The sequence below is a fragment of the Polypterus senegalus genome, chromosome 10, assembly GCF_016835505.1.
Source record: "Polypterus senegalus isolate Bchr_013 chromosome 10, ASM1683550v1, whole genome shotgun sequence".
Lineage (NCBI taxonomy): Eukaryota > Metazoa > Chordata > Cladistia > Polypteriformes > Polypteridae > Polypterus > Polypterus senegalus.
The window spans coordinates 108548860-108565547 of NC_053163.1; the positions used below are offsets into that span (position 1 = coordinate 108548860).

General features: G+C 37.8%; 1 protein-coding gene across 2 annotated transcripts in view; it reads right to left on the reverse strand.

Annotated features, from left to right (window-relative positions):
• The window catches only part of tenm1 (teneurin transmembrane protein 1), an 844835-nt gene that overhangs the window by 15068 nt on the left and 813079 nt on the right, over nt 1-16688 (reverse strand). For both annotated transcript variants that reach the window (XM_039766316.1, XM_039766314.1), the window contains 3 exons: nt 5279-5514; nt 4059-4352; nt 145-532 (listed from right to left, as the gene is read on the reverse strand). In XM_039766316.1, coding sequence (XP_039622250.1) covers nt 145-532; nt 4059-4352; nt 5279-5514 — 918 coding nt within the window. The remainder of the gene's footprint in view (nt 1-144; nt 533-4058; nt 4353-5278; nt 5515-16688) is intronic.

Sequence of the window (16688 nt, forward strand, 5' to 3'; positions counted from 1 at the left end):
AATTTAAAGCTTGTGCAAGGATTCCATGAGAAAGAACGTCTCCCAGTGCCACCTGTCAAAGACTTAAAACCAACATTTTTAAAAGACAAGATGACTTATCGATGAATTTAATTTGGAGTTTGAGGCTTTCACCTGCACACTTACCTGTTTGTCTGTATCTAATAGTGCAGACAAAGCCTTCCTGCATCAGGTGAATGGTTTTGACCACGCTAGAGGAATCATCGTAAGTGAATGTCACCAAGGTGGTATCAAAGAGAATTTCAGACAGCCGCGATTGCTTGGTATATTTGTAGAGGACTCTGCGTCCAGTTCCAAGGTAGATTGTCTGCAGAAGCCTTCCGTCTCGAGCAAAGTCCTGAATAAAGGCAGCGCTGCTATCCGGCGGATTGTAAATATTCCTGAAGTAGCCCACTGACAGCATAGTCTGAAAACTGTGACGCACCATGCTTGGCATAGTGATGGAGACAATCCGGTCCCCCTGATCAAACTCGAAGATGTACCTTCTCTGGCTGTGAAGTAGGAGCATGATGGACTGTAACAGAGAAGAAAGATAGCATTTTAGCATCCCCAGTGAAACATCCAGACGACTGTTGTATTGCACGTAATCATGGACACAAACTAGCAATTATAATATACAGTGCCTGTAAAAAGTTGCCAAACCTTAGAAGTTGTCACATTTTATTGTTCTACAATATTGAATCACAGAGGATTTAATTTAGCTTTTGCTCACACTGATCAATGGAAAAAGACTGTTTCAAAGTGAAAATGGATCTCTGCAAAGTGATTGATAAATAGTAATATAAAACACAAAAATTGATTGCACGTGTATTCACCCCATAAAATGTGACACACCTAAGCAGTTTAAAAGTCACAGTATTAATTCAATAGAGATCACCTGGCTATAATCAAGGAGTTTTAAGTGATAGTGTCAGATAAATGCACCTTATCTGGAGTTTCCATTTTGTGGAAATTCAGTATGATGGACTATCCCACACAATGAAGACAAAAGAACAAGGCAAGCAATTCCCTAAAAAGGTGATTTAAAATCACAAGTCAGGAGCTTCGGACAAGGAATCATCTGTGTCACTTAATATCCCTAGGAGTTCAATCAATACGAAATGGAAAGAGTGTGGCAGATCTGTAAAGCTGCCCAGAGCAGGTCGTTCACTAAAACTGAGTGGCTGTGTAAGTTGAAAACTAGTGAGGAAGGGCTCCAAAAGACCATAGGTAACTCTGATGGAGTTACAAGCTACAGGGACTGAGACTGGAGGGATTATACAGACAACAACTGGGTGCTTCACCAGTCCCAGCTTTCCAGGGAAGTGGCAAAGGGAAGACTATAGTTAAATATGCCATGTGAAACTCTGAAGACAACTAGAAGAAGGTTTAATGATCTGACGAGACCAAAATCGAACATCAGAATAAATCTCATGTTTGAACAGTGAATATTATCAAAAATTCACCCTCCCCAATGTAAAGTGGTGGCAGCATTGTGCCTTTGGAAATGCTTCTCTCTAGCAGGCCCTGGAAAGCCTGTGAGGGTTGAGGTTAAAATGAAAGCAGGAACATACAAAGAAATCCTGGAGGAAAACATAATGCAGTCTACAAGAATCTGCACCCTGGGAGATGATTTGTTTTACAGAAAGACAACTACTCCGAGGATAAAGCTAAAGCTACAAAGGAATGGTCTTGAAACAACAAAATTAATATTGCAATGTGGCAGAGAGTCAGAGTCAGTTCTCAAACTAATTGAGAATTTGTAGGTAGACTTAAATTTGGCTGTTCACTCACAATCCATGCATCCTGACAGAGCTTCAGCAATTTTGCAAAGAAGAATGAGGAAAATCTGCAGCATGTAGATCACAAAACTGATAGCAGAGACACAAGCACTCAGACTGAAGGCTGTCATGGCTGCCAAAGGTGTCTCTACTAAATACTGACTTAAAGGAAGTGAATACTTAATCAATCAAGTAATTTTAATTTTGCAATACATTTACACCACTTTTCAGAAATCTGTTTCTGTTAATCAGTGTTAAAGAGAAAAAACTACTGTGATTCAATGTTTATATATTAATAAAATGTGAAAATTTCCAAGGGGTTGAATACTTTTTATAGGCACTGTACTACTGAATTACCAGGTGAGGACTGAGTAAAGATTCCTGAACTGTGTTTTTCCTCCAAAAAGCATCCCTGCATTAATCACCATACAGTACATTATCTGAAAACAAAGGCCTAAAATGGTTGGAGGACACTCTGAGTACAAGGCAAACTAAGTGTCAGATGGCACATTTGTCCTAAGTCATACAGTCTCTACTTTTTTCATTAATTTTCAAATAAGCATAGATATATCGTATATACTTGGGTCTTGAAAAACAAAAAATCAATCATAAAATCACACCCCAACTTATACGCCCATTCAAAATTACGACATTTATTTTATTTTACATCTTGCTTCCTCCAATCTCGCATTAGTTTCTCAGACACATTGAATTATGTTGTAGCAGCGCAGTTACCAAATTCTTTCGCTACTTCAACGACTTTTAATTTAAAACCAGCTTCATATTTTCTTCTGATCGAACGCTTCATTGTAAACAAGGGATGCTCTTATGATAAAGGTGTATGAGGGTGTGAGATATAAAAAACACAAAACAGTGCAAACATCACTTCAGAATAGTTTGGGTATTACGGTGTGGTCACATAGGCACAATATATAGAAAAAAAAGGCAGTGTGATCCGTGGTTACTCTCTCAGGTGAACGTTAGCATATCATAATCTCTTGGACCAATAGTGTGAGTTTTCTGCATTCGACTTATACTTTGTAAGACTGACATTATAAAATACCGGAAATTATACGCTAAAATCAAGCCCCGACATATCCACGGGAGAACTTAAACGCAAGTATATATGGTAATTACCGGAAATTATACACTAAAATCAAGGCTCGATATATCCGCGGGAGAACTTAAACACACGCATATACTGTACGGTAATTTTCTTCTCCATTTATTAGAGTTCATTTAATATATGACTCAAGTGTTACCAAAATGAAATTATGAAAAAAGTGAACAACTTAACTTATTTCTCATAAATCAGTTAATTCTTTGTTGCACGGCACACTTGTTATGTTTCTCTAGTAATACTCAAGCCAAACAAAACCATAATACTGTACATTCATTTGTCCATTTTCATAATTGGGCATAAGACCAGAACTGACCCCGAATGATAAATTGATATTTCACAGAGTATGCTAATACACAGGCATATTACAACATTACACAGAAAAAGAAATCAGGGGAGGAACAAAGAAAAAATCTTTGGTGGTGCAAGGCCAGACATCCAGTTAAACCCTCCCCTTGCATTGCTTCATTGCATATTATAAGATGGCACAAAAATGAGCGAGTGTAGCATGAAGAACTTCAGTACTGTCATCATCTAGTAGTGACATCACCTCCCCAGTTCATAGTGTCTCTCTTAAGTTGCTCTTTGCTTCTGTTTCTCACAGAGGGTCCCCACATTGCATGACAACCCAGTTATATGGTATATTTTGCAAATGGTATCATTACAAAACATTCTGAGACCTGCTTACAGTAATCCAGTCAAGGTCATGGGGTGCAGGAGCCTATCCAGGCAGCACCAGTTCATCACAGTGCCCACCCACACAGGGCCATGTCAAATTTGCCAAGAAATGTAACATGCAGATTTATAAAGTGCCCATAAAAAACATTCATCCCCTTAGAAGATGTCACATTTTATTGTTGTACATTGTATATATGGAGACGTAGGAGGAATTGGAGTACCAAAAGAAAAACCCACAGAGACACAAGTAAGGTGTGCAAATTTGTGGACAATGGCTCGACGTGGGAATCAAACCTAGGACAATAGATCCATGAGGCAAGCACAACTCCCCATTGTGCTACCACCCTGCCCACATGATGCTATTCTACATTACTCAACATACAGTAAGTTTCTTCACTTTTTTCAGATGCACAAAATTCTTAACTTAGGAAAGTCAATAATGCTTTTGTTTTAAAACCCTCTTAGGCAAAACAATACCTTACCTTCTCCAGAAAGGTGTAGCTCCATATTTTACCATTGGCCCAAGTTCTAGAAATGACTTTCCTGTTCTCGTACTCCAATTTCTCAGACCAGTTTCCTCGTTGAATGCTGGTTACCAGACCATCAGGAGAATATGTCACATTCACCTCGTTGTATTTGTTACTGGGAGACCAGAGGATGGGACGGCCTTTCGGGTCATACTGTATTCTAAGAGTGAACTTGCGGTGATCATCATAAATCTTTCCCATTCTTGTTGCCTGGTCAAAGTCTATGGACAGCAGATTTCTATTATGAGCCTAATAATGAATATAATAACAATAATACAGTATGAGTACTTTGTAGTTGTGTTGCAAGTATTATGTTATCAGATAAGCAGGAATATACACAGCACATTGATGTTTACACTACAGCTTGATGTCTAAAAGTGAGTGCAGGCCAGGTTCACTAGCTTCTGGTGTCTTGGCCTCAACACTCCTGTCATAATTAAAGGCTTTTAACTTTGACTATCGCAATAGACTCAGTGTACCCCTCAGTCAGCAGGCTGACCACAATAAGAAAACATAACCTTTTGAACAATGGGGTCTGGCAGACTGCACTTCGAAACATCACGATGGCAATGTGAATTAGAAAACATAATCCTAGAATTTCAAGAAAAGCGCAGTATGAGTCCATCCGCTGATACCATATGTCTCACAAATATTGTTGAAAGCATTTCAGAGAAGCACACAATTGGAGAGCTCATGAGCACACTGCATTGTTACATTGTAAATGTCACAGACACTCCACCCCAAGTGCATACAAAGATCCGCAATTTACAACAGTCATAAGCAATTCATCCCTAAAAGAATAAGTAGTGCTACAGTTAGAAACCAATAATAAGATGCATAGGAAATCAGGGGCACTGACAATAAAAAAAAAGCATTTTAAATACAAGGTAATGCTTACTAATTATTGATTTTCTATTGTGTGCAAAAAATGCTTATAAGAGGATAATATGCCTTGGAAAAATATATCAAGCAAAATGTGGGTGGCATTTTGTGGCTTTAAAAGAACATTTTGCACGCTCGAGGTACAATATAAAAGACTGAAAAGCAACTCATTTGAAACTCCTTGGGGATTTTCTCAGTCTAAACACTTCATAAGCATGATTTGCATAAATCTTAACTTCTTCTAAATGCAAGCATTCAAATTTCCAACTTTGTAAGTGTAGGAGGAAGAGTACCCGCAGACGTCTCTCGTAGGATGTGTAGTTTCCTTTGGCATGCTCTCTTCTCTGCCTCCACTCGATGAGGTTGGGCCCATGCTCCCCTGGCAGGGTTATGTTGCATTTACCGACAGTGGGATTTACCACTCCAGCTGAGATATGTGGCTCTGTGCTCAGGGTCACCTCCATGCCACTGGCAAAGGTCACTCGCAAAGATCCATCAGCGCTGACACGATACGTGTTTTGAGTGTGCTCTGTGGAGAAAAGAATAGGGCATGTAACTTGCTTCATTCCAGTATGGAGCAGCATGTGAAATTGTAAGTATGTTCTAAATGTCATAGGTTAATAAGTAAATGCATAGCACATCTCTAAGAATAAGCAAAAATATCAAGTGAAAAAATATGCTGAGAACAAACCTACAGTATATACTATATATATATATATATATATATATATATATATATATATATATATATATATATATATATATATATATATATGTACAGAACTGATGGAAAACAAAAAAGCAACATTTTCACAGTTAGACTGAAATTTCGACCTTCTCTGCTGAAGTAACAATAAAGAAATGAAAATGAGAATAATAGGAAAGTCAATCACAGTCAATGAGCTTCTGAATCTGAAGTTAGTAGAATGCTATTCCATTCCTACACAAGGATCTGACAAAGTTGCTGGCTGTTTGCAGATAGAGGGTCTCGCCTGCAGATATTATGATCCTTGGCATCCTAGAACTGATCTGTGGAGTTAAGGTAAAGGAGAGAAAGTGGCACCTGCTCAGCAGTATTCCTCAGTGACAGTTGGGACCACAGTAGCTGCATATGGCCTAGTGAGGTTCTGTCTTTGGGTCAAATGACTAGGAGCTGTAAGCAAGTTGTCTTTGATTGGTCACCAGTCTCTAAGCGAAGCAGCTTGCAGCTTGTTGCTCACTGCCCTGTCATTGATGAGGACACTGGGTTTACTCAGCAGCAGTACAGGTGACAGATCTGAAACTCTCTGTCAGATGGATCATTCTGATGCATTGTTCCTGCTCTGGTGTAGTCACTTGAGGATGACCAGATCTTGGACACTTATATCTTTTGCTGGTCTTCTGAAAACTTGTCTGTAGTTGGGACACAGTGGAGCAACTTAATCTATAGTCAACTCTGACACATGATGCTGCCTTTTCAATGGCCTTCTTCCCTTGCTTTTAGAGACATCTAAAACTGCCTAAGTGTGCCATATTGTCTTGCTGTGACCTAATGCTTTGAATTTAAAAGTGACCTGATTAGGCTTTATTCTATCTGAACCTCACTGGGTAGAAGTGCACATAATGGGATTTTGGGTCTTTGGCAAGTTTACAGGCTGTACTGCTGTGCTAAAACAAAGCAACAAGTTTTGTGAAAGTATCCAAGCCATAACTATAGTTTTCTCATTCCAGAAAAAATATTTAGATACAAAGTTTACTGTATTTTATGCATATATTGCATAGAAGTTCCCGCTAAGGGAGGTGGCCGCAAACAATTGTTTTCTGTTGCATACATCACACTTAATCATAATGGTTTCCACAGAACAGTAACTGAGGTGTTGTTATATGTAGTATCAGTAGAAAATGTGCAAATGAATACATGTTGAATGTTTGAATCAGATAAACAATAATGATTCCAAATAGAATTTATAACAATTTGAAAAGCAAACTTCAGTCCATGCAACACTTTTCACCTCAGCAGCCTCTCTGACATCCTGTATCTAATGGTGTTAAAGACCCCTTCCTGTGTTGATCATTAATATGTCACCCTTTAGATTTTTGGATGAAATCACTAAGCTTATTTTCTCTGTTTAATGATCTGAATAGGAATTCATATTTTAGGTCAATAATAAAGAAACCAATAATTTAAGTATATCTCAGTGATCTCTCTGTTTTTTACATTACTAAAAGTGAACAATGGTGGCAATGCTAAAAAAATATTTAGTCAATCGTTACTTAATGCAGTACAGTACACAGAAAAAGCCTAACACAAAGCATACAGTGACATAAGGCATATACACATATGCTAAATATGAATTGCAAACTTAATAATTATGCAGTGATGCAAGAGGACTGTGACTCAGTTACTCTTTACAAGTAATATGCAACTGCTGATCAGGTGCGTATTTGGTCATACGCCACAATATTTTATTTTGCTGATGTACTCCAGCATGATAGAAAAATGCCTGCTTCACCACAAAATCAATATTGTCTAAATAATCACAAGGCTATACATGAAAATTCATTTTTTAATCATACACTGATTTTTCAAAACTGCATGGACAGGACTCCACCTTGGCTGAGTGTCAGTTAATAAGGTAAACTCATTCATATCGGGCCAATCTGCAGTTTCTAATCCTAACTTGCATGTCTTTGGGATGTTTGAAGACAGCAGAATAAGTGGAGAATAGCTGTCTGTGATGATAAGAATATTCATATTCCACAAAGATAGCACCGGGACTGGGATTTGAACCCGGACGTCTGTAACTGTTAGGCAGCACCTCTTACTAAATTTATTGCAATGGAATATGAAGAAAACGAAATAGGCATACAGTATGTGTAAAAAGGTGCTAATCCCTATTGTGATCATAGCATTTGATTTGGTTTTTATTTTTCAGCAGCATTTACATCATAACTTTGCCAAAATAGAAAGGTGTCAAAGTTATAAAATTTCCGTACTGTAAGTTATTCATTATGAGGTGAAATGAACAAGCATTTTTGTTTCCATATTTAGCAACATTAGTCTAATCTTTTGCAATGGAGGCTCTGTAAAATTTGAGCACTGGAAAGCACTCACTGAAAGTGTAGGACCAAGCCACTCATTTCACATCATCAGTGGTACCTCTGATCATGTCGCAGTTCTACCTGTAAGTGTTATGATTTTGGATTTTTCTTTGTGAAGAATTATTTTCTATACATTATTTGTAGTTTAGTATTAGTTTTGACAGTTTTACTTCATTTCAGTATTGTTTCATAGATGCCATCACGTTGCGATCTTAGGTTTGATTTCTTTCTTTATCATCACCATTTTTTGCTTTTCCTTGCATGGCTCCAAAGTAATCACGTTGACATGTTGTGTGATGTCATTGTCCTGCTTGCTGCTCTTTAAGATGGTGGATGGCTATACCTGATGTTCCATGTTTCTTGATGCAAATGTAAATCTTGTCAGTGTGCAGAACAATTTGGGCAGAAGTTTTTTGGTTGGTTTTAAGGAATTGTCATGTGCCTATTGATCTTTGAGTATTTGATCTGGTGTTGGGTTTGTTGTTCGGTCCTTTTGATCAACCAGATTCTGTCTCTCTCTCTTTGTTACCCATCTCTTAATCCAGACATCACCTTTGGGTGTGCTGTTTTCCACCACAAACAGAACAATAAGAAGCATATTGGTTTCGTTTTTTACTCTTGACACAGTTTACAGAGGAAAGACATTACTTCCTGTCTCACCACAGCTATGGGTTAAAGCAACCTCTCACGACTCCAAAAAACAATTAATAATCTTATCACAAGTATAACAGAATATCACCTGACACACCCTTGGCTGCATGTCTATCTGTTGTTTTATTAGTATTGAAATATAATTTGACCCAAAGCACTGCCTAGCATTGGTTCCTTTGTGGATTTGATTGCACCAGTGGAAAAGCAAGAACTCACAAGTTTAAAGCCTATGGCTGCTACTTCATATGAGGTAAGATGAAATAGAGTACCTTTTGCCACCAAATTTATATTTGAATTAGGCTAACTAAGCGTCACATTGATATTCTGAAGAAGAAGAGAATGTAGCACAGAAAGCTTTTTTTTGATCCCTGCTCCTTCCCAGGTTCTGTAGTTTATCAGGAGGTTGATTTATAAAGTGCACAACAGGCATGAATCCTCCACTAAGCTGATTCTTTAAGCATCATTTTTATTGTTATAGCTTTTAAGATTTAAAGTGTTCATGACCAGTTATTGTCTAATACTCATAACATTTTAAACATTTTTGTTATAATCCTGGTAACACTGCAAAAAAAGCACTTGCTATAAAAGGATGTTATTGTTCAAAGAGGAGGAAGGTGTGTAAAGTGAAAAGTCTGGGCTGTTCTTTTGTCTTCAGTTACTGTATATCAAAGAATTGAAAAAATATACAGTACTGTCTCTGGTATCAAAGAGGAAGAGATTCACATTTGCATCTAAAAATTAGCAAAAGTGCAACTTCAGCTAAATCTGCAACACGCTCTGGGCTGTCTCCTTACTTTCATATACAGTAGACTGTACTGACTGAACGACATCTTCAAATCATCTGTCCATGGATGTCACTCATGAGCAGACTCCACATTACATCCAGCCAATGGACGAGAAAGAAAGATGTTCATAAAGGAGAAAATGCCAAAGCAGTGCACACCTCACACTGTAATCCATGTTGTACTTCAGGGAGCGGATGTGGAGGTGGTGCATTGCTACAATACTCGGGGGTCCACATCAAGGATAGGTTGGACTGGTTTTGTAACACAAGGGAAACTATATAGGAAAGGGCAGAGCAAGCTCCTTTTTCCTTAGAAGACTACAATCTTTTAGTATGGGTAATGACAGCTTTCACATACTGAAATTTAATGTCAGTAAATGTAAAGTATTACACATAGGAAGTAAAAATGTTAGGTTTGAATACACAATGGGCGGTCAGAAAATCGAGTGTACACCTTATGAGAAGGACTTAGGAGTCATAGTGGACTTCCAGACAGTGTTCAGAAGCCATTAAGAAGCTAACAGAATGTTAGGTTATATAGCACAATGTGTGGAGTACAAGTCCAAGGAGGTTCTGCTCAACCTTTATAATGCACTGGTGAGGCCTCATCTTGAGTACTGTGTGCAGTTTTGGTCTCCAGGCTACAAAAAGGACATAGCAGCGCTAGAAAAGGTCCAGAGAAGAGTGACTAGGCTGATTCCAGGGCTACAGGGGTTGAATTATGAGGAAAGATTAAAAGAGCTGAGCCTTTACAGTTTAAGCAAAAGAAGATTAAGAGGTGACATGATTGAAGTGTTTAAAATTATGAAGGGAATTAGTACGGTGGATCGAGGATCTTATTTTAAAATGAGTTCGTCAAGAACACGGGGACACAGTTGGAAACTTGTTAAGAGTAAATTTCACACAAACATTAGGAAGTTTTTCTTTACACAAAGAATGATAGGCCGTTGGAATAAGCTACCAAGTAGTGTGGCAGACAGTAAGACGTTAGGGACTTTCAAAACTCAACTTGATGTTTCTTGGAAGAAATAAGTGGATAGGACTGGCGAGCTTTGTTGGGCTGAATGGGCTGTTCTTGTCTAGAGTGTTCTAATGTTCTCTCCAACTCTGTAATGGCCATGCTGTGGTGTGCTCATCATTTCAAGAGAGGTCCACCAAATCAACAAGCTAATTAAAAAGGCAGGCTCAGTTATAGGATGCACTCTGGACCCCCTGGAGGTCAAAGTGAATGAGAGAATTAAAACGGAACTGAGTGCCATTATGAACAATGTTGCACATCCTCTCTCTGACACACTATCACTGAGGACTTTCAGCCAATGAATTATTCAGAGGTTTGTCAAGACACGCTAATGTGGCTCCTTTATACCAACAAGAATATGCCTGCATAATGTCTCTCTGTTACTGGGACTGCCAAGTCAGAAGTTTTCTTTCTTATTAGAAATTCTGTATTTGAGGAGGGGTGTTGTTATTGTTTGTTATAATATTTATTTATTTATTGAGCTTCTGTAAAGGTTAATTCCCTTCTTGGGATAAATAAGGTTCTGTGTTATTAGTTTTAAGCTGGGAAAACTATACTTTTACTGCCATTGAGCAGGCCAGTTGTAAGTAGTGTGTAGCAGCAACTTGTTTCATTTCATTCAGATCTTTTCTTGTGGAAGTTTTGAGCAATCTGGTGTTACATTCTATACCGGGACAGTAAAATGCAGAAGAAAGTAGTTGCATAGTGAGGCCTGCAGTAACGCTCAGCCTGTGATACAAGGTAAATGGCTCTGTGATATGTGATGTGGCAGAGAAACAAAAAATTCTGGACCTGGAATCATGAGAAATGGGAGAGCAAAAGAAAGAGAGAAGCTGTCTCAGTTGCATTTATATCTCAAGTTGCACTTCCAGGGTCTGAATTTTGTCAAGGATTGTGGTTGACTATTGCTTAAAAATCCTGAAAGGTTTAACTTAATAAAGAGGAACAATCCCACTTTTCTTTCAAAGCAAGAAAATGTTTTATCATTCAGTCTTTTATGAATTAGAAATGTACAAAAATAATTCATGCATGATTAGGGAGCGCAATGTTGTGACCTGTCAATTGAACAAATTTAACGAATGGCTTTACATTTATCCTCGGATTGTTATGAGCATGGCTACAATTGCCCATCAAATCATCCATTCTCTGATGAGCATATGTAGTTATTGGTCACTGGGATTCATGCCTATCATTGCTTCAATGGCCGCAAGAGAAGATCCAACCTTAGACGAGGCACCAACCTTGCACCCACCAACAACACATAATAAATAAACTAAAATATGTTTGGTTGGTCCTTCAAAATTATTAACCGTTCACTTATGAATGTTTTGAAGCACGAGTCAAATCTCTCCAATTGTATGACATGCAGTGTGTAAATGGAAGAATATATCTGAAGGATATGCAATTAGTGGCTACTTCATTCCTGAAAATGAATCGGCAAACAACAAATTTGTCTCAATCCTCATTTTTTTTAAACCAAAAGTTTTTTAGTCTACTAGTGTATCAACTAAAATGTGAGTAAAATCCACATGAGACATATTGAATGTTGCAGAAGTGAATGTGATATTGTCTCCAGTTATGACTAATTTCTACATTTACAAATTAGTCGATCTAATTCAGTGACTAATTTTGCATTAACGCACATGTTTGAGTTATGTGAGGTAGCCTGAAAACAACATAATAATATGTTATCATAAATGTAACCTGAAAGTTGTGGCAAATGTAAAAATGAGGGAGAGATTTGGAACACGAAAGCATCAGGTATATGACATTTAAAATTTGACTACATTTGTCATGGCCATTAAATATTAATTTGAATTAACCAGGTAATGTGTCTTCCATCCACTTATGCAGTCTCACATCAGCAAAAGTCACAAGCCTGATGAACTGATTTCTGACAATCCTGATTTGAAAGTGTGTTCTTATAAAAAAAGCTTGAAACAATTTGTGTAAATTCAAACTTTCTGAATTACTTTGATGGAATATATCAGGTATTCCACAATGATCATATTATTTATGTATAAACCCATTCATGTTCTCCCCGTGTCTATGTGGGTTTCCTCCGGGTGCTCCGGTTTCCTCCCACAGTCCAATGACATGCAGGTCAGGTGCATTGGCCATCCTAAATTGTCCCTAATGTGTGCTTGGTGTGTGTGTGTGCCCTGCTGTGTGCTGGCGCCATGCCCGGGGTTTGTTTCCTGCCTTTCTCCCTGTGTTGGCTGGGATTGGCTCCAGCAGACCCCCGTGACCCTGTAGTTAGGATATAGCCGGTTGGATAATGGATGAATGGATGGATGGATGGATGGATGGATAAACCCATTTGTTGCCGCCCTGATGGTAAAATCCACTCTCTACCACACATGAAATTCAAACTGTGACGTGCCACACCAATTTCTTTATAAATACCAAATCATCTTAAAACTATGCATGTACTTTTAGCCACTCCCTGTCACCTCCTGTCAGTAAATGTTTATCATGTAAAAATACCTTTTTTTTTTAAATAATTATTATCTAATCACCTTATAAATATTGACATTTTCCTGAGAGACCTCTTTATTACACACCATGGAAGAACACAGAAAACAAACGTCAGTGTGAACTTGAGTTCTTACTGACTGAAGTAGAGAATTTCAACAACATTCTTTTTGATTACCTCTCTAAGGGCCCAGGGGTCATAAATAAAAGAAAAAACCAAGAGTGGAAGCAGAACACAGTGTGAATTGATGCAGGTTGTACGCGCAAGACATCAAGATATTACGCACATTCTTATTGAACTTGGAAAAAAAATAAAATCATGTTGCCAAGTAAATATCAACATTGCAATACATAAAAGCCTCTTTACATTCAATATACAGCATCCAAACATCTTTGAATTGCCAGTGTGTTGATGTTATGGGGCACAGAATCTGGGTTATCACTTGGCTTGTCTCGGGTGGCAGAGGTAGTCCATGTTTATCCACTGCGTTATACATTACTGCACAATGCGGCAAGACTTTGTGGGGGTTATACAGCAGTGTGTCGCCTGATGACTCTAAACCCCACTATCTATGTAGCAGCACAGCAGCACTTGAAGCTGTGCAGAGGAGACCAACCAGCTGCATCTCAGGACTTAAGGACATGTCCTAATCTGACAGACTCAGAGAATTAAACCTGTTGAGTCTCAAGCTGAGGAGACTGTATCAGGATCTCATCCAGTTATTTAAAATCCTCAAAGGCATTGATGAAGTAGCAAAATTCTTTCAACTTAAGGGTTAATTATGTACTTGAGGACATCAATGGAAATTAAGGAGAAGTGCATTTAAGACTGATGACAGGAAGAACTTCTTTACGCAAAGAGTTGTGGGACTCTGGGACAAACTACAGAGACATGCAGTTGAAGCAGAAACCTTGACAGGCTTTAAGAAGAATCTGGATGAGATTTTGGGATAGTTTAGCCATTAGCTAAACAAACAGGCTTGATGGACTGAATGGTCTCCTCATGTTTATAATGTTTCTACCTTTTAATGACCTAAAAATCTTTCATTATATCTCCTCTCTTGAGGTGTGCCCAATATCAGCTGAAAGGAAGATCATACAAGTTACTTGTAATGTACTAAAATATATTGTAATCCTATAAACTAGACTTACTTACCAAGGAACCAACCATCACACACAGCATGACCCTGAGTTCTACTTCCCTAGAAAAGGCAGTCATTATGTAGATAAATGATCCCTTGAATAAACATGCTATTCTTGATAAGTTTCAGTTGGGTTTCAGAACAAATCACAACATAGAAATTGCATTGCTTAAAGTTGTAAATGGCGTGCGGGTTAATGTGGACAGAGTCCTTTTATCTGTTCTCATCCCCTTAGATCTGAGTGCCTCATTTGATACCATTGATCACAATATTCTTAAAAATCTCCTCAATCAGTGGGTGTGCCTCTCTGGAAGTGTCTTAAATTGGTTTAAGTCTTACTTAACTGATAGAAAATTCTTTGTTAGTTGTGGTAACGCATGATACTCCATATGGTGTTCCACAAGGATCTATCCTGGGTCCGCTGCTCTTTTCCATTATTTTAGATTATCTCAAGGCGTAACGTGAGCTACCACAGTTATGCTGATGACACACACCTGTATTTATCAATAGTGCCTGATGACCCCGACTCTCTTGTTTCACTGACCCAATGTCTTACTTGTGTTTCTGAGTGAATGAGTAGTAATTTTCTCAAACTAAATAAGGAGAAAACAGAAATCTTTATGATTGGCAAAAATGGATGTAATGAGGATATTAGAAATAAACTTGATCCATTAGGCTTAGAAGTCAAGACAGAGGTAAAGAATGTAGGGGTAATTATTGACTCTGACCTAAATTTTAAATCACATATTAATCAGATCACTAGTATGGAGGAATATTTCGGACAAAATGAAATAAATAAATAAATGCGTAAATAAATAAAAGTACTGTGAAATGTGAGCATAAATAAATAAATGTGTCATGAAATGAGAGCCTTAATAAATAAATATGTCATGAAATGAGAGCATAAATAAATAAATGTGTCACGAAATATGTTTTTCGTTGCTTATTTATTTATTTCATTTTGTCCGTAACATTCCTGCAAACCGTCATGAAATACGGCTTGAAATAAAACTCACTTTCACTCGTCAAAGTTGAGAGGGTGGGCTCTAACACGCCCTCTAGTTACTGATTGGTGAATCGATAGCACAAGAGTTAATTAGAAAAATGCTTACTACTGCCGATGAAATGGATTCTGCCGAAGATATTACGTATTTCAGAGAGAGAATTGAAGATTTATCGGAAGAAATTAGAATGTTGGCGGCCCTTTTAGACTCCAATATAGATTAAACTGTTTTTGAAATTATCGAAGAACAGGTGGAACGGACTCGACTACACTCCAGTTCAGGTGATGCAGTACCCTGCTCTGGACGTCCATCCTTTGACATTCCAGCTGAGTCAATAGAACACCTTCTGTTATGCGGTTTAAAAGTACGACAGATTGTAGATCTATATGGTTGTATCGAAGAAGACGATCACAAGGCGAATGAGCCAGTTTGATATACGGTAAGCTGCAACGGCTGTATTAGTTTAGGTACTTTGACATGGAATGCCCAAAGCAGCTCCACCTAATATTTTGAACTGAACAACTTTACCACTGATCAGAGCTGTACAGTTGTTTGAAATAGTAGCTGCGAATATGCAACTGACTTTCTACTCGTAAAACAAGGGTCAAATACTCAGTTCTAAAAGGGCCGCCAACATTGTAATTTCTTCCGATAAATCTTCAATTCTCTCTCTGAAATACGTAATATCTTCGGCAGAATCCATTTAATCGGCAGTAGTAAGCATTTTTCTAATTAATTCTTGTGCTATCGATTCACCAATCAGTGACTAGAGGGCGTGTTAGAGCCCACCCTCTCAACTTTGACGAGTGAAAGTGACAGTTTTATTTCAAGCCATATTTCATGACGGTTTGCAGGAATGTTACGGACAAAATGAAATAAATAAATAAGCAACGAAAAACATATTTCGTGACACATTTATTTATTTATGCTCTCATTTCATGACATATTTATTTATCAAGGCTCTCATTTCATGACACATGTATTTATTTATGCTCACATTTCACAGTACTTTTATTTATTTACGCATTTATTTATTTATTTCATTTTGTCCGAAATATTCCTCCATACACTAGGACCGTGTTTTTGCACTTAAGAAATATAGCAAAAGTTAGACCTCTTATAATATTTCAAGATGCTGAATAAGTAGCTCACACTTTTGTTTCTAGTCGATTAGATTACTGAAACGCACTTCTCTCAGGACTACCCAAAAAAGACATCAATCAAGTGCAACCAGAGCAGAATGCAGCTGCCAGAATCTTAACTAGGAATAGAAAATCCTAACACATCTCTCCAGTTTTGATGTCACTTCACTGGTTACCTGTGCCATTTAGAATTGACTTTAAAATACTTAAAAGGCTTAAATAATCTCACTCCATCCTATATTTCAGAATGCCTCCCACCTTACACTCAAAATCGTAACCTTGGATCTTCAAATGAGTGTCTGCTTATAATTCCAAGAGCTAAAATTAAAAGAATTAGGGAGGCGGCCTTCTTCTGTTATGCACCTAAAATCTGGAATAGCTTACCAATAGAAATTCACCAGGTTAA